Below are 19,590 nucleotides of genomic sequence, written 5' to 3' on the forward strand. Positions count from 1 at the left end.
CTAAATTCCTTGTTTTATTTTTTGTAATTCTATATACATATTTTATTTATTTTTTTTTTTTTTTGTGTATTTAAATTTTATTTAATATTTTTATAATTTTACGTTTTATTTTGTATATAAATAATTGCTATGTAAGATTTGCTATATGTATTATTAACCATAGATATACATTCATCATTTGTTCACCATCACAAAACGAAAACACTATTCATCTCTTCTCTCTCTATATATATATATTAATATAAATACATATATACAAAGAAAAAAGAAACTTACAAAAAGACGAGTATATAAATATACCATTATCAAAATTTACTTAAAACTTACAGCGCCGCACTGTGACAACGCTAAACAGTAACCACCACCCACATACGATCAACCGCATACCGGTACCACAGAATGTTTTGGTAAAAATTTTATATGAAAAAAGAAACAAAATCAATATCCGCTTATTTCGTTGTTTGTTGTGATTTGTTTGTTTGTTCGTTCGTTCGTTCGTTAAATTGCACTTGGTTTTTTGTGCATCATTTTTTTCTTTCTTTTTGGCTTGTTCCCTTCCCCCCTTTTCCATAAAACATCCATATAATTGAAGCATTCTTTAAAATAGCGTCGAACTTGTTACTAAACAGTATTTAATTTCTAAAAATAAATAAAAAGAAACTCCCGGAAAATAAGAACGATCGTTTAGAGGTAGATTATCATTTTAAGATTTCCATAAAATGTATTTTCAATATATAAAAAAAATTAAATACAGTTTAACGAAAATGATACTTCAATACCAATGAAATATTAATGTCAATTAGAGGACTAAATATCAAAATCCAGAAATTATAGGAAATTTTGTGATATGGGAGCATTATACCTATTGACGTTATTGGTTGGTAGCCTTGAGTGGGTGGGAGTACACTTATGTAGAACATTTTACCACTTTGAAGGTTTTATTCTTTACTTCGTTAGCGAATGTGGGAAGTTTTTAAAAACCAATACCGACCATTATTAATATTTTAGAACTATTAAGTATATATATTCTCTTATAGTACGTATGTCCAAAACTACATCCATATCTCAACGGTACACGCCAATTCGGACCGCAACAGAAATCTATCTCTATATTAAATTTGGTATCATTTATTAACCTTTGAACTCTTGTAATGCTAAGTTCGAAATAAATATCAAATTTCAAATATAGGTTCACGCAAATCAAAATTTAGTACCAGTTAATACTGGTTCACACATATCCCCATCTTCCAATTTTCTGGATTCCAACTCTGTCGGTTCACCCAAATCCAAATTTGGTAGCATTTAGTACACACATAGTCAAATCCTACACCTTAAAATAGTGATCCTAACATCAAATTTCAAAATTCCAGCTCTATCGGTTCATCCAAATCAAAATTCGGTACCATTTAGTACACATTAGTACGAATTTCCAAAACTTTCTACATAGTCCAATCCAACAACCCAACAATGATCCTTACTCCAAATTTCAGTATCCACAGCTCTATCAGTTCAGCCAAAATTAAAATTGTACCAAATGTAGTACCCATAAGTATGAATTTTCAAAACTACATCCATACCTCAATCTTACACTACAACAGTAACCTTATTACCAAATTTCAAGGTTTCCAGCAATATTAATTAACCTAAAATTTAAATTGTACGAAATTAAGTACACATTAGTACGAATTTCCAAAACATTCTACAAAGTCCGTCAAGATGCCAGCTAAATCGGTTCACCCAAACCCACATTTGGTACCATTTAGTACAAATTTCCAAAACTTCATATATCATCCAAAATTTAAACTGTACCAAATTTAGTTCACATTAGTAGGAATTTTCAAAACTTCCTAAATAGCTCAATTCTACCCGACAACAATGAATCTAACTTCAAATGTCAAGGTTACAGCTCTATCGGTTCACCCAAAACCCAATTCCGTACCATATATTAGACATTAGTACGAAATGAAAATTTTCCACAGTAAATTTATGTTTGCAACAACGAATTTTTTCATTTTGTACTACCGGGAATTCAGCCGTTTCGTCTGGGCGTTAATGAATCGTTAAGTCAGTCAGTCAGTCAATCACTTAACTCTTGTATTATTATAGACATAGATTAATTGCGAGTTGAATAACGTTAAATGACAAAAATGCCTAAATGTGGACCGATTTAGCCCAACGTCGAACCTAACCTGATACTTACTTAAAAAATTGCAACACGATATCTAAATTCCTTCCGCAGATAGCGTGATTACAAAAAGACGGACGCGACAAGACCGTCTTGCAATTTTACCCTGACCAAGATTATATACTCGGCATTTCGGTAACTGTCAATTTTGAACCTAACACAATAACTCAGTTTGACGGACAATCAACAACGGCATGTATTTACTTATAGGGTCCAAGAAATGTATAGGAATCATCCGAAATTCCTTCGAAAAAAACATTTCTACTGATTAGGCCCATAGGGATAAGTAAATCGACTAATCGATTCATCGAATTTTTGTATTGAAAAATTTAAAGGTCGAAATCGACTTTTGATCTTTGAGGAAATCACAAAGTCGACTTTTCAAGATCTTCATAAATACTTGGTCTATTACCACAAAGCCCAACTTACCCTAAAATTACGAAATCCAGAACTTTATATTATCTGTTGACAACAATTCATATACAAATCAAATTTTTAGTCGATTTTTCCGTTAGTTGGTAGACGTCGTAAATCGATTTTGAACAGGTTTGAAAAAATGGAAATATCGAAAAGTCGACTTTTTAGTCAAAAGCAAAAATCGAAAAGGCTAAGAGTCGACGTTTGTGCTCGACTATGTATACCTATCCCATAACCATCTCGGCGGCTACGCCAACAAGCTAAAGTGTTGCATCTGTGGCTCGGAAAACCCCAAGAATTATTTTTGGTTTATAGTATGGATTGGTAGTTTTTTTTTTTTTTGTTTTTGGTCGAATTGGTTGGTATTGATCTGAGCTCCATTTGAACATTTTACAGAGTACGTTTCCCGACCGTGTTATCTCTCGAAGAGATCTTGTAATATAACTGATAGTGACTTCTGCATTTTAAGCCAAGTAAAAGAGTAGGTCTGCGCCAGACGTCAATCATCGATTTAAGATAGAATTCGAGAGGCTATCGTGAACACTTTGTTTTAACAATATTTCATGAATAGGTAGTGTGCTCCCCGTGGCTTATACGTGGCCTAATATTCTATATATATATCCTATTCGAATATTTGTCACTTAAGGTCCTGTAATTTTTTCAAAGTATCCTCCAGCATGATTTATATAATATTTCATGCGTTTAAACCAATTATCGAATGACTTTTTCCACTACGATTAAGAAACCTCCGAAACATGGGTTTTGAACGTATCAACAGCATCTGACGTGAGAGACTAAAATGTCATGTCTTGTTTACACAAACATTGATATTTTATAAAGTGTTTAAACGTTCCTTCGACATTATTCTAATCAAAACAAATATGTTTGCTGAAAATTCTAAATTTATCATTTAATTATCGATGGAAAAATTTACCATTTAATATTACCAAATTCTAAGCATGCTATTTGTATTTAAAAAATATATGTTACTGTAGTTATAGTTTTAAGTATAATCATTTTTTTTTTTCAATTGCAGTCATTGACATGGTGTTGCTGTGTGTTGGAATTTATTTATACACTTGATAATATAGTATATCACTAAATACAGTTAGAATAAATATAACAGATTCAACTGAAACTTATGTAAAGAAGCAATATTGCAAGCATGTTTTACAAAGCAAAAATAGTTTATTTTCAAAATTGTTTACTATTATTGTTAAAATCTTTAGCACTGGCTTTGATTAACCAATAGTGGTGAAAGGGTAACCACCGTATTTTGTGGAATGAAAAATAAAACGTTCGTACGTTCGTTTGTTTGTGTTTTACAATTTTGCATTAGAGTTCTGTCCAATAGTTACGTTTTATGTAAGTGCATTTAATTTAATAGAAGCATCTTCAGATATATTTTTAAAAGGTGGAAAACAAAAACATCCATTGACATATATTTGTTATATCAAAATTGCATTCATGGTTTTTTGTAATGGTATTTAATGGCTTAATTGAATTCAATTCACTTATATAAATCAGCTTATGATAATGAACTAATTACACATGTTATAAAACAAACAATATACATATAAACATATTTATTTTATTAGCATATTTATATATTTTAATTTTCAAAACAAAAACCAACAAATATAATAATTCCACCCGCCTAAAGTTTGTTCCATACCCAATTGGTTATCACTTATTCTCAAAAAAAAGCAAAACAAGTTGTATCAAAACTCACCTCAGATTGTCCTCTTTTTTTTAATTTATCAGAACTGCCGTATGCTTTGTTTAACATTACATTGTTGTTTGTCTAATTCTAATTATTAATTGGAATTTTATTAAACATTTTACAGGCTGCTGCTCCTCTGTTAAAGACACCCTTGTCTCAGGCTCAACAGGCTTATGCTACGGCCGCCACCACCTATACAGCTGTGGCCGCAACTAGAGCAGCTTATGGTGCTGCTGCTGCCGCTGCAGCTCAACCAGCATTGGCTGGTTATGCCACCGTTGCGGGGTAAGTTAATAAAATTCTAATTTTTCATGAAATGAAATTTCGTACAAAATTGGTGTATGTACTATGTATATATATTTTGGAATATTATTAAATGGATACACTGTGCTACAAAGTATTTAAAACCATTTTGTAGTCACGTTTAAATTTTATACGTAAATCAGCTTTTTTAACTGTGTAATATCATATCATTATGATTTACAAATCTCATACAATTAGTTTATTATTTATTTGTAAAAACCCTACCTTTTATTTTTGTTTTACATTAATTGTAACATGTTTTCTTTATTGTTTTTATAATTTGTTTTATTTTATTTTTTACTAACATTCAATATTATTATTTTTGTTTTATATTTTCTTTTTGTTTCTGTAGCATTAGCAAAATACGAAAAACAGAACAATTGAAAAATTTACTAGAAGATTTTTGCAAAGACCTAACCAAAATTAACAACTTTGACTAAAAATTGGAATTGTGACAGTTTGAACTTAAAATTAAATTATTAACAAACAACAACAACATTAATCATCAACTAACCAATGGAAAACGAAATCGTAACTCTCGAAAATTAACGCCATAAATCTATAAATTTTAAAGCAACTAATACCCATAGCATCTAATCGATCAAATATTGTATGAACTCTTATTCAAATTGCAAATTTTTTCATTTTATTTATTTATTTTATGCAAATAGCTATGCCCGAGAATATGCTGATCCTTATTTAGGACATGGCATTGGACCTGTGCCCGGATATGGGGTAAGTTTTTTTGTTCCATATAAATATAAAAAATACGAAATTTTAATTTATTAAAAAAAATTTAAAATGATAATTGAAATTTTCGATAATGTTATATTTAATAACACATTTTAATATTATAATCATTCTGTGATTAATAAACGATTACTTAATTATTTTACAGGCAACAATGTATCGCGGAGGATTCAATCGCTTTACACCATATTAAATTCAAAGTGTTGCATATTGAAGATTGTACCACAAAATGCTCAACAACAACAAACAAGAACAAAATATTATTGGTTGCAACAAACACTGTTGAAAACCCCCTATATTTTAATATTAACAAATGCTCAAACAAGAACAAATGCCTCCAGTAAAAATACTCATGCAACAAATAGAAAGAGATCGAACATCACCATCCCTACACAAAGAAATACGTCAACATCTATTTAGTTAAAACGACAAATCCAGAAATTGAAACACAACAAACCAGGAGGAATTACAACATCTTAAACCGAATAGATAAAATCATAAAAATTAAAAAAAAAAACAATTTTATTAAAAAAAAATACCAAACAAAAAACGCTCACACACACACAAGACACAAAACAAAATAATTTATATAGAAATTTAAAGCAAAAAATAAGAGAAAAACATTACGAGAGTAGTTTTGTTCAAATTCAATGTCGTCCAGCAAATACAATTTACAAAAATTTTGTAGTATTTAAAAAAAACAACAGAAAAAAAATCACACAAAAGAAAAAACAAACAAAAAATACAATTAATTAAGGAAATTAATTATTAATAGATTTATACCAAAAATAATCGAAAGATAAAACTCAAAAATACACACACACACAATATTTTAGGGCTTCTGTTTTGTTGATTATATATAAATAATAATATAAATATTTCTACACTTATATATGGCTGCAAAACCCGAATGTCTATGGCCAATACATCGCTCTTGGGTACATCCTGGTATCAGACATGACATTATTATCTAGTTTTAATAAAACTGCTTAAAAATGCCAGGCGACTCAAGGCACATAGCCTGTAGGCCATGCTCATTTTTACCTCTTTGCCAAAAAAAAAACACACACATTATCTTCCCCAAGCAAAGCAGCTAAACACAACCACAAATTGCTGAACTGATACAGCATATTTTTTTCTTTAATGTCGAAGAAAATCAAACTCATTATTGATCAAAATTTAGTCAAGAAGATTTATTTTTAAAAAATTCTTTAAAATCATTACAAAGAAAATGGCAGCATAAGCTTTTTCATATCAGGTATATTTATTTTTTAATATTTTTTAGTTATTAATTTGCTAGATTGTTATTATTTTATAATTTGTTTATATTCATTCATGTCAAAAAATGTCTTCAATTATTGTCCTTACTTTTACTTAGGAATAAAATAAATTCAAAGCAAAGAAATTAATTACAAATGAAAAACGTTATTGTACAGCATAACTTGGCTTTTGGGCCTACTTGTATTACATTTCTTTACATGCCAATGTGTATATTTATATATATTATTTTGACCACAAATCAAAATTTATAAATTCTATGTGTTTTTATCAAATATTTACTCTTTCCATATTAACTAATATTAATATTTGGTATTTATGTGAAAAGATATACAAATGTATTTGAAAATATTTCATTATGTAAAGAACCATAATTCGAACCCATACTACATCAATATTTGTAGTGCTAATAAAACTTGATCCGAAATATACATATGTTGGATGTAAATGTTTTAAAACTACTTATTCATAAAAACAACTTTTATTTCCAATGTCCAAACTTCTTTTTTCCTGAAAAATAGTTTTTAAGGAAAAAGTGGAAAAAATAATCAATCCCAGTCAAACCCAATTGATAAACATAATATCACTTTGGATTAAAATAATACTAGCATGTTATGACATGATTTCTAACAATTTATCACCACTTTCATGATCAATACAAAGTTATGCTGTACAGTTTTTTTCTTTTAATTAATATTTTTTTCGAAAATATAACTCAAAACTAAACTAAATTCTGCTCAAGGTAGAATTACAAAATACTCAATTCTTTAATATAAAATACTCATGGCAAAAGCTAATTTGATTTCAAAATCAAAATAAAAAATACTCAAGAACGATTTTCGTTAGGTGTAGTTATTGTGGAAATACAAAAGGGAAATCTACTAATTTATGCAGATAATTCGCATCATTTAATTTATAACATCCTGTCGGAGCCCAATTTGAAGAAAAATGTATAGCCCTTTTGGGAATATTTTAGAAGTTTGCGTTTTAACAAACCTTCCAAATGAACCTCTATTTGGGGCCATTTTGTCTTCCATTCGAAATGGACTAAAATGTATTTTTTATTCTTTACAGAAGCCAAAGAATTAAAATTTTGAATACATTCATGCGTGAGACTCTATATGTTCGATATTTGAACATGTTTTGAAATTTCTTGTTAAAATTTCTGATTTTTTTAATAGAATTTACACAAAATTGTGCACAACTTTTCAAACATTGAAAAGAACAGTAAAAGACGAAGCCTGCATATATTAAAAATCTGATTGTCTTATTTCCAATAACTACTTAGATTTTCATTTTTTTTAATTTTTAGTTCCTTTTTATATATTTTTTTAGAATTTTCATTAGTTATCATTATACGGCAGCTACATTTTTTAATTATATTCCTTTTTTAAAATTTCATAAAAATATTAAATTTATAAATACAAAATAAAACTAATCTAAACATAAAAAATTAGTGAAAAACGTAGACATATCCTTGATATATACAATAAAAATTTATATAAATGCAACAAAAACAAATATTACAACATTTAAAACCCTAAATAGTTAAGCTATTTCATATTAATTTTTATTATTTTCCTTTCTTCGTAAAGAAAACAACAAAACAAATATGAATATTTTTCCAAACAAAGCAACAAGAATTTATTAAAAAAAGCAATCTACTATATTTTTAAACAACAATGAAAATACTCTATACATTTTCGTATTAAAAACATTTTTTCAAAACTCGCTCTAATATTTTCTTTCTTAAAAAAAAAAAACACAAAATAAAATAAGAAACCATTCATAACTTACAAATAATAAAATGCGCATAAATGTATGAGTGTGTTCAAGAAGCAAAGATTAAAAACAAATAAGAAATAAATAAATATAATTTTATATAAGACAGCTACTTTAAAATTATTTACAAAGTAAAAAAAAAAAAACTATTGTGAAAATCTAAGAAAACAAAACTATAATTATAGCACACACACAAACATGCTCAAATTATTAAAAATAAAATAATAAGAAATGAAAGCCATAAATATTATAAATATATTCTTTAGCTATTAAGAAAGTAATTATTATAGTCCCTACCCTTTAAACAGTTATCTCAATTTCCAATCTCCCTTAAAAGAAACTGAACTAGAAAACCCTACACAAATATTTCTCTAAATGTGTTTAATTATTTTCTATTTTAAATGTTTGAATGTATTAAAAATAAAAAAAAAACGTAAATGTTTTATTGTGCAATTGTTTACTGTGTACATACATACATACATAAATGAAAACAAAAATATATATCTAAAATACAAACTAAAAACTAAAGTGAATATATTTTTAAATTAAAAAAAGCAAATATAAAGCTCTTCCTCATAAAAATTTAATGTTTAAATATATTTGTTATTTTTTGAATATAAAATTGCTGAATTTACAAAACACAATTAACCAAAAACGTATTTATGCAAATGTTTTAAAAAAAGCACATTATTTTCTATTTTTTCTTATGCAAAAACCTTAAAGAGGACCCAAAAAGAAACGTTTTCTAAACACTAAAGATTTTCATTTGAATATTCTTAAATGTACACAATTGGTCTGTTCCCGTACTGCAAGAATCTACTACTTTTTACTATGATAGCGAATTTTCCTTAATGTTATCGAAGAAAATAGTAAAATCTTGTAGATTCTTGCAGTACGAGAACAGACCAAATGTATTAAAAACTAAAAAAAGTTCAAATTGGAATATTTAATATCACTTTAAAAAATAGCACACTCTAATAATATAATACATATAAATCTGTTCGAAAAATCCGTACAACAACATATTAAGAGGTGTTAACTGCCTATATCTTTATCGATAATAATTATAGATTGTTGCCTATTTAAACATAATTTTCACGAGTAATTAAATATTTTGCATTCAAAAATTCATTTAGAAAAATATGCGATACTAACAAAGTATCCAACGACATCATTTGGGTCCTCAATTGCTTCTTTAGGTTCACAATGAAGAGTTTTATGTTATTCACTATTTTTTCAAAACTTTAACGACACACTGATTGCTCAATATGAAAGAAATTTTAAACGAAAATGATAAAATGCTCATAGTTTTAAATGAAAATATTAAACACAGGTAAACAATCGTCCTCCTTAACATTCTTCACACCATCAACAATAATATCGAAATTAGGCACATTAAATTTATAATGAAAATCCTAACACAAAAAAAGAATATTTGTTTCTGTGTTAACATTTATTTTTCGAATTTATTTGTTTTAATTAAGACAAAAACAATGTTATAGTATTTTTTCTTTAATTTAAATACTAAATTATAAGAAAAATGTTATAATTCTTATAAAACAACAAAGCCAAAGTTTATTTTTAATAATATAATATACTCAAGCAAACAAAGAACAAATTTGAGAAATTGTTTTATTATACTATATAATTATAATTTTAATGAATTTTATTTCCAATTATATCCTCATATTTTTTAATTTGTTTAGTTTTTTTAATAAATATACATACATAAAACATTATATTTTCATAGTTATAAAATTAAAGAAGTATATAGAAGTAGTTTTACGATTTTAAGTAAACAATTTCAGTAATAACAAAATAAAACTCTATAGAACAAAGAAAGAAAGAAACAAACAAATCAAACCCATCAATTGCCAAATTAATTGTAGCTTTTATCAAATAAAAAACACACAAAACAAAACATTTATAAAATAAAAGAAAATGTGAAAAATACAACACAATATGAAAACAAAAATATATAATATAAAGTTACAAAACTTATATACACAATATAAAAAATTAGTTTTTAAGTTCTTTCATTTTATTATCATTTTCTTTCTTTTCCCAAATATTGCTGTAATTGTAATTTTTAGTTGACGTTTTTTGTCATTTCCTTGATTATTATATCTTAAAATTGTTTTAAGAGTTTCAAAAAATAAAATTCTGTCTTATTACAAAATTCAATATACCTACGTTTTTTCTTACATTGTATATAATTAGGTACATTCTAAATGTTTATATTTTGTTTGTATTACATTCACCGTTTCTAATATTGAAATACTTTAAATTTTTATTTATAAATAATTCAAAATTTTTCTATTTCGATGAAATAGCCAATAACCAGTGTTTGGAAAACGTGCAGACAAAATTAAAGTATCTCCCATTTAAATAAACGATTTTATCAATCATTTTGCAACCAAAATTTTTTCCAATTTTAAATTTTGATATTTCGGTATATATTTAATACATTTTCATAAATTTCACTGTGATTCACTGAAATAAAATTTAAGTGCATTTGATATATCTGAAAGTGATTCTCATGCGTTTTTCAGAATTAGCAAACAATAAAAATCCTTTTTTTATTTTTTTATAATTTGTTTCTATTCTAATTTCTTTACACATTTTTTTTTAATTAATTAATAATTATTTTTTACATTGTTTCCCTCAATAAAATACGTATCAATGTAGTTTTAATTATAATAATGAAAGAAAAGTAACAAAACATGTATAATGTGCCAAATCAATATGTGTAAAATTTAATTTTAATGTTTGTGAAAACCAACAAATCCCCTCCAAAAAACAACACACACACACACATACAACAAACACATTGAGCCAAAGCAGCTCCTTGGAATCAAATAATTAAAGTACGAAATATTAACAATCTACTTTAGCACCTAAATTTAAAATTAATGAAAAAAACTAAGTCTTCTAATTTCAAGAATATTTTGAAGTTAAGACTGTACAAGATCACAATGTAATCCCAATTTATTTTAATTTAGGTTTAAACAAATACGTTACAAACAATGATTGCATACAGATTATAAAACATTGAACAATCACAGTCCTATTTGATTTTTATTTTCCAATTGAATACTTTATTCTAAACGAACAAAATCAAAATGTTTTGATCCGAACTCAATGTGTTTGGAAATAACCTGTTCTATGGTGGCAGGATGTAAGGATTTTTGTTGTTGGTGATCTTATAACGTGTGCACATCAACGGCCGTCCTCCAACCACCGACGGGACTTATGGTTAAGAACAAAAAATGTCATCATTTTTAGAGATGTATTCAAAACAGAAAGTACATTTTATTCTTTCCATTTTGTAAGGTTGTGAACTGTGAAAAATTACATGAAAAAAAAAATAAACCAACAAATTATAGAACACAAAAGAAAACATTAAAATATATAAGATGATCACAGCTAAACATAAAGAAATCAAGAAACAATAAAAATTAAAAAAAAACAGGTGAAATGTAGTTTCTTTTTCATCGGTATAATATTAAGTAAGTACAAATTATAATCTGACATTTTTAAGTACACCTACTCTGTTACTTTTAACAAATACAGATATTGTTACTTTTCATATACTGTATACTGTTCGTTTGGAGCTGGGCCCCTATTACCTGATAACAAAAAAAAAACACAAAAATGGATTTTTAAAAACGGCAGTTTTTCTTTCATAATAGCTGCTGGTTTGTAAAGAAAACTGTAACATATTTTTAGATCAAATACACACTGTGGCTGACTTCCAAAATGTATCAATGCAATGTTTGTATACAATAATACTACGGTATTTAAACATCGTACATATTGGGTCTCATGCATAAAACTTGAACTTGAGCTCGGACTCGATTTTTTGAGTAAAAGGTGCTTGTCGTATGCATAATAAAATTTGATGTATTTGCTTTTACTCACTGCCCAGGTTTGATCTCTTCTTGCTCAGTTTGAACTTAGAAATTGATGTTGGATGAGATTGTTCTCATTTTCATATGCATAAAAACAAGCTTTTGCTTACTTTTGTGAGCTCTTGCTTAACTTTTGTTGAGCATGCCTCTTAGTTGACTCGCGTACACTAAAAGGAATAATTATCAGTGATTGTGAACATAATTTATCACAGAAAATTATTTTGGAAAAACATTTAATGAATATTTTGTGTTGAAGCTTGACAATAACCCCCAAACATAAACCAAAACATGTCAACGATTGGTTGCGGGAGTCTAAAATCCGGATTTTATGATGGCCAACACAATCATCAGATCTTCACCCTATAGAAAAATGTTTGGATCATCATCGATAGCAAAATTCAAAGGGATTCACTAACAAACATAACCTCTTCCCAAAGGTTCAGGATGTGAGGAATAATGCATCAAAAGATCAAAATTTGGATCGTATAGGTTCAATGTCTCGTAGGTGTAATCAAAAATAACGGTTTTGCTGTCGATTATTAGCTAAATTTGCTTATTTATAAAAAAAGAAAAAAAATCAAAATTGGGTCAATGTAGTTTTCCATAGAATTTATTTTTATTTCGAAATGAATGTCACGTTTATATTCTTAAAAAAACTTTCTTTAGTTTTGGCCACCAGTGTATATATTTTATGGGGTCTCAGTGGAATATTTCGAGATGTTATAAACGGAATGAAAAATTGAGGAATATTAGCCAAATATTTGCAAATATTCGGGTTTCAACAGGGTATGGATATAATTGATTTTGATCACGGAAAATACATATACTTTAGGAGGTCTTCGACAAATATTTCGATGTGTGGCGTATATGCACTCCGCCTTATGGTGCGGATTATAAAAATATAAACCCTAATAATAATAATATAATCCATTATTTCTATTACAAATGTTTGCTTCATTTCGTTGACACTTGGCAACTGACTTTTTCCAAGTAAATATTTATTTTCTTTAATTTTTGTTGTACTAAAAATGCAGATATGCCGTCGGTTTTTATTTTATTATTAGTGTTTACTACTACTTCTAATTCACTTCCACTTGACGACATGTTTGCATTTTAATAACAATTAGAAGTTTGATCTCAATTTGCTCAAGTATTTGCAATTGGTTTGAACTCATTTTTATGCATACGAAATTAAGCAAAAGCAGTTGCTGTTCGATCTAACTCAACTTACGAGCAATTGCTTACTTGACTCAACTCATCGCTTTTGCTCGTGTTTATGCATGAGATCCATTGTCACGCACGGCAACCCCTACTTAAAATCTCTGTATGGCATCTCTAGATCCTTCACCCTTATTCTTTGGTTGAGGTTGTAAGCAAGCGAGAATTAGAAGAGGAATGACGAAAAGAAGTTAGTCTGTTCAAGTCCGTCGAAACCATTAAACGAGAAGCTCCGCGCAAAAGCACCATCCTTAAATGAATTATCCGTTTTGTGTTTTAAAATATTCTATGTTTTTTTTTTTATAAATTTAATAAACATAATTTCTTTTGATAATATAACCTAAAGTGTCTTAGTTAAGAAGGTCTACCCACTCAACATCCAGACTGTCCTTGACATATTATTTCAGAAGTGGAATACTCTTGCATGTCGAATTGTTGTAAGAGAAGAACTCGTATCGTAAAAAAAATCATAAAGTGAATGTTTGTGTGTTTTATGTAAAAAAACTTCTCGTGTGTGGAAAAGAAAACAAAAATCCAAGAACTTTTAACGTTTCAAAAATGAGTTAATGATCATTACCGCACAATAAACGATGGATGCTACCGTTAGATGTTGCAAACAACGAATAGGTTTGATCGAACAGACTCGACGATGCACTAATATGTGTTAAATGTTGTTTGTGTAAATAGTGCTGTGTTTGTATCGCCGTTGACTCAACTGACGTTTTTTCTTGTGTTATGTGCAAGTACGAATCATAAAAAAAATCGAAACAAAGGAACGAGAAAAGAATAGTTGTACCGTTAAGAAATATAGAAAAGAAACGCAATAAGAATATCGTAAAATTCTTTGACGAGGCCAAAATATAAATTATAGGAAAAAGACGTTATAAACAAAAATTGAAAATGATAAAAATAAACGAATTAAAAGTCGAACAATTAAAAGACCTCCTACGAGAACGAGAGTTGCCGTGTTCGGGTATAAAAGCTGAATTAGCCCAACGATTAACCGAAGCAGTAAAAAGTGACGAAATTTTGCTTTCTACTGAAAGTTCAGAATATAATTCTGCAACATCCGACGTAATGGCTGACGACAGTGCCAAGATGTTGCAAAACCAAGTGTTAGCAAATATGATGAAAGATCTTATTTCAGTAGTTCAAACGAACATGAAAAATCAAAATTATGTGAACAAAAATGAGTGTCCCTCGACACAATCGTTAAATAATGTTTTACAAATCCAAAACAGTACGGTCGAAAACTCAAATGACAATATTAGTGATGTTGCCTCTTTCTTGCCAGAATTTAACCCATTGGTTGGTACATCGTTGAATTCAAAACAGTTTATAAATCGTATAGAAATGTTAAAATCAACATATAAGTGGTCCGATAAAGCAATATTATTCGTGGTTCAACAAAAGCTGATAGGTTCAGCGAAATTGTGGATTGACTCACAGGAAATCTTTGTGACGTGGGAACAGTTTAAGAACAAATTTTTACTTGTTTTTCCTTGTGAGGAGAATGCGGCAAGTGTTCATATAAAACTTTCAAATTCGCACCGACTTGCAAACGAAACTCCACAAGAATATTTTTATAAAATGATGGCAATCGGAAACCGAGGATGTCTACGAGAAGAAGACATTGCTCATCACATAATTAACGGCATCAACGATAGCGATCTGAGAAAAGTGATTTGTAAGAATTACCAAAAATTAAATGATTTGTTAAAAGACATAAATATGTACTGTGAATATAATACCATTAAAAATGAACACACGTACAATCGAAATAGAAACACGGACAGTAACGGGAAATTTAAAAACGAAAATAGAAACATAACGAATTATCAATATAATAAGGAAAGTAAACAGAAAGAAGAGAAACCTAGTGCTCGTGATATTGAGTGTTATAATTGTCGTCAGAAAGGACACATTTCGATAAAATGTCCGGAAGCACAGAGAAAAGAGAGATGTGTGCATTGCAACAAAACAAATCATAAGAGTGAAAACTGTTACAGACAACGTAAAAGCGAGACAAATATAAATGTAAATAAAATAGCGGTGAAAGATCCAAATGACAATTTCGTTAAAATGGTTACAGTGAATGGCAACGAACATTCTTCGCTGATTGATTCGGGAAGTCCAATAAGTTTGATTCGTGCATCTCTTGTAAACAAAATGAACAATGTAAAAAAATGTTCTAGACCATTAACCGGTTTTGCAGGTGGAAAATATGTATGCACCGAAAAAGTTAATACGTCACTCGATATCGATGGTCGTGTATTGAACTCAGATCTCTATGTAGTTAAAGACGAACTCTTACCCGAAGACGTTTTGCTTGGACGAGATATTTTGTGCCGCGAAGGAAATAAATTCGTAATTAAAGGTGATGAATGCTGGCTAGAAGCTGATGATAAAATCAATATAAGTGACGGGGTAAACCCAGACGAATTATCCAATCTCAAAACGATAATATCCAGTAACCGTAAGTGTTTCGCCTTTAATATTGCAGAATTGGGTAGATGTACAATAGCCAAGATGACAATACAGCTAAAAACAGATGAGCCAATATGCTTGAAACCATATCGTATACCCTTCGCAAAACGAGCTATAGTATCTGATATCGTAAATGAGTTGCTGAAATACGAAATTATTCGATATTCAAATTCTCCGTATGCCTCCCCAGTAGTTTTGGTGGAGAAGAAGAATGGCGAAAGTCGATTATGCGTTGATTACAGATTATTAAATAGTAAAACAGTAAAAACACCTTTTCCTATGCCCGTTTTGGAAGAACAATTTGCCCAATTAGCCGGAAACCAGATATTTACAACGCTCGATATGAAAATGGGTTATCATCAATTAGAAATAGAAGAAGCCTCGAAAAAGTATACCGCATTTGTAACAACGGACGGTCACTACGAATATAATCGCATGCCATTCGGATTAGTAAACGCCCCTGCGTCTTTCCAAAGGATGATTGATCAGATTAAAAGGGAAATGAATAGAGGAGAAATCTTAGCGTACCTAGATGATCTTATCATTCCGAGTAAGACAATAGCCGAAAATCTTAAGTTGGTCGAAAAGTTTTTGAAGAAATTAGGAGAGTATGGATTGACATTGCGTCTTGATAAATGTAGTTTCCTGCAGAGAGAAATTTGTTATTTAGGTCACATTGTGAACGGCGATGGTATTAAGCCAGGAGAACAGAAAATAAGAGACATTAAAAACTTTAAAGAACCTACCAATGTGACTGAAATAAGAAGATTCCTCGGACTAACAGGATTTTTTCGAAAATTTGTGCCGGATTATTCATTAATTGCGAAACCCTTAACTCTATTGACGCATAAAACCGAAAGAGAGAATTTTAAATGGGAAGAATCACAACAAACGGCATTCGAAATGTTGAAGGAAAAATTAATTCATGCGCCCGTATTGATTTTATATGACCCAAATGCAGTTCACGAACTACATACCGACGCTAGTGCGATAGGATTAGCCGGAATTTTACTTCAATCAACCGACGGAAAGCAGTACCAACCTGTTTTCTATTTTAGTCGACATTGCACGGAAGATGAACAGCGGTACCATAGTTATGAGCTGGAAGTGTTGGCAGTCGTTGAATCGTTAGAGCGTTTTAGAATATATTTGTTGGGAAAGCATTTTCGACTTATAACGGATTGTTCAGCAATAGCAAAAGTGCGCGAAAAGAAAGAGTTAAAATCGAGAATTGCTAGATGGTGGATGAAGCTACTAGAATATGATTTTGAACCCATACATAGACCAGGTAGTCGATTAGCTCACGTTGATGCTTTAAGTCGAATGCCAGACGAACCATCTAAAAACGTGGAACCTGCCGGATTTGTTTTTACGATCGACGAAGACATTAACGATTGGGTTTTGACAATGCAGTTACAAGATAAGAGAATAAATCATATTATGGCCGTATTATCAGGAAAATTGACGTCGCCAGAAGAAAGTCAGATGCGTGCCGACTATGAGATATGTAATCATCGATTGTATCGTAAAATGGGTACTCAACTACGATTTGTTGTGCCGAAAGCAGTAAGATGGAGACTAGTTAAATATTTCCACGACGACTTAGGACATTTTGCTACTGAGAAGACACTCCAAAGATGAGAAAATATGTAAAGGAATACATACAGTCATGTATAACCTGTTGTTATAATCGTAATCAAGGAGGTAAACCGGAAGGCAGTATGCATTTTGATCCGCCAGAACCGATACCATTTTACTTGATCCACATAGACCATTTAGGACCGTTTATACGATCTAAAAGAGGAAATACTCATATTTTGGCGATATCTGACGCATTTTCAAAATTTTTGATTGTTAAAGCCGTTAAATCAACAAAAACCGCTCCCGTGATAAATGCCCTAAGCGAAATCTCTGGTTATTTTGGAGTTCCTAAGAAAATTATAACCGATAGAGGAACAGCGTTTAATTCTAACGCCTTTGATAACTATTGCCACGAACATAATATACGACATATTAAAACTGCTGTACGTACCCCTCGCGCAAACGGTCAAGTTGAAAGGGCAAACGCTGTTATCTTGAACTACCTGAGAACGACAACAGATGACCCGAAGAGCTGGGATACGAGACTAAACGAACTTCAATGGATATCAAATTCTCAAGTCAATTCAACCACAGGTTTTACTCCAAACGAATTAGTTTTCAATTTTAAAATTAACCACGTAGTCCAGAACCACCTAGTTAATGCTATTCAAAATGACATGGATCCAAACGAAGATGAAAGACCACCCGAAGAGAAACAAATGATCGCTCAAGAGAATATAGCAAAACAACGACAAAAATGGAAACTCCGATTTGACAGCAAACACTCTACCCCACGTAAATATGCCGAAAATGATCTCGTCGTAATCCGAAATGAACCAGGAGCGACAGGTGAATCGCGTAAATTTTGCACAAATGGTTCGAGGAAATTTTAAAGTTTTATTACATATTAACGATACATGCATGACATAATTACACAAGGTAGTCCCATGCAGACAAATTTACTTTTGACAACATTCACTTTTAAAAATATAAATGAAAAACCTTCCTTCGTAATGTACGGATAGCATGTGTTCAGTGGTAAAACCATGGCATAATTACAGAAGGTAGTCTCATTTGAGAAATTAATAATGACAACTCTTTTTAATTTTGGAACTCATTTTTCATTTCAAGTTGTTTGAAAAAGAAATTCCATAAAATTGTATGCATGTCGAATGGCATATTTTTTAAAAAAATAAAAATTTATACTTTCCGTAAATAAATATCTATTTTTTTATTATTCTTAAGATATAAGTATAGATGTTACACCATAAATTCATAAATTATAGAAGCTGAGATCTTCAAGATATTAAACATTTTGTAATTATTGCCACTGAACATTTTATTTAAATTTTGAAAGCCGAATGTTGTCGAAAGTAAAATTATAAAAAAAATTGCAGTCATATGTTTCCAATTTTTTTCATAAATTTGCCTTTGACAGTATGCAGCTTTCAAAATTTAAATAAAAATATCTTCCTTCGAAATGTACTCATATCATGTGTTCAGTGGCAAAAATTGCTAAATAATTTATATTTTTAAGTTCCCTGTCATATAACTCGTAATTCTATCCCAATCAATTTACGGTCCATATTATCTAATTATGAAGCTAAAACGACATGTGCATTAGAAAACGTACATCGCTCCTAGTTTGTGGCTTATTAGTACATATTTAATTCGAAATTTGTTTACAGAAATAGTTAATTATTTGATTCATTGTAAATTGATTGATCTGTTCCCGTACTGCAAGAATCTACTAGATTTTACTATTTTCTTCGATATCATAGTAAAAAGTAGTCGATTTTTGCAGTATATTATATTTGGTCTGTTCCCGATTCTACAACTTTTTACATACTACCAAGGTAGATGTATTAGGTAGTCGCTTCGACCCAATTGTTTGTAACATTGAATGTCAAAACAAATTGTTGTAATGTTTAATTCGCCTTAAAAATAAATTAATT

The 19,590-nt window shown here is 29.6% G+C and overlaps 2 protein-coding genes across 6 annotated transcripts in view; both read left to right on the top strand.

Annotated features, from left to right (window-relative positions):
• The window catches only part of LOC133331192 (antifreeze protein Maxi), a 64,898-nt gene extending 59,279 nt beyond the window's left edge, over positions 1-5,619 (top strand). For 3 of the 5 annotated variants that reach the window (XM_061539591.1, XM_061539592.1, XM_061539590.1), the window contains 4 exons: positions 330-407; positions 4,450-4,610; positions 5,300-5,363; positions 5,527-5,619. In XM_061539591.1, the coding sequence (XP_061395575.1) occupies positions 330-407; positions 4,450-4,610; positions 5,300-5,363; positions 5,527-5,571 (348 nt within the window). In that variant the 3' untranslated portion in view covers positions 5,572-5,619. The remainder of the gene's footprint in view (positions 1-329; positions 408-4,449; positions 4,611-5,299; positions 5,364-5,526) is intronic. The other 2 variants (XM_061539593.1, XM_061539594.1) reach the window with 1 other exon arrangement.
• An 8,848-nt stretch (positions 5,620-14,467) lies between these two features.
• LOC133331186 (uncharacterized) lies at positions 14,468-18,528 on the top strand. Its single transcript, XM_061539584.1, has 2 exons — positions 14,468-17,588; positions 17,915-18,528. Exons 1-2 carry the CDS (start codon positions 14,468-14,470, stop codon positions 18,526-18,528), a joined length of 3,735 nt encoding a protein of 1,244 aa, XP_061395568.1.
• Positions 18,529-19,590: the final 1,062 nt, after the last annotated feature.

Source organism: Musca vetustissima, unplaced genomic scaffold (genome assembly GCF_032173495.1).
Source record: "Musca vetustissima isolate MV318-11 ecotype Yass unplaced genomic scaffold, APGP_CSIRO_Mvet_v1 utg17906, whole genome shotgun sequence".
Classification (NCBI taxonomy): Eukaryota; Metazoa; Arthropoda; class Insecta; order Diptera; family Muscidae; genus Musca; species Musca vetustissima.

Excerpts from the sequence above, each read along its gene's own strand:
- LOC133331186 (XM_061539584.1), top strand. The coding sequence starts at position 14,468 with ATGATAAAAATAAACGAATTAAAAGTCGAACAATTAAAAGACCTCCTA. Across the intron at positions 17,589-17,914 it reads TCGATTGTATCGTAAAATGG|CCGTTAAATCAACAAAAACC; the intron begins GTACTCAACTAC and ends TGATTGTTAAAG.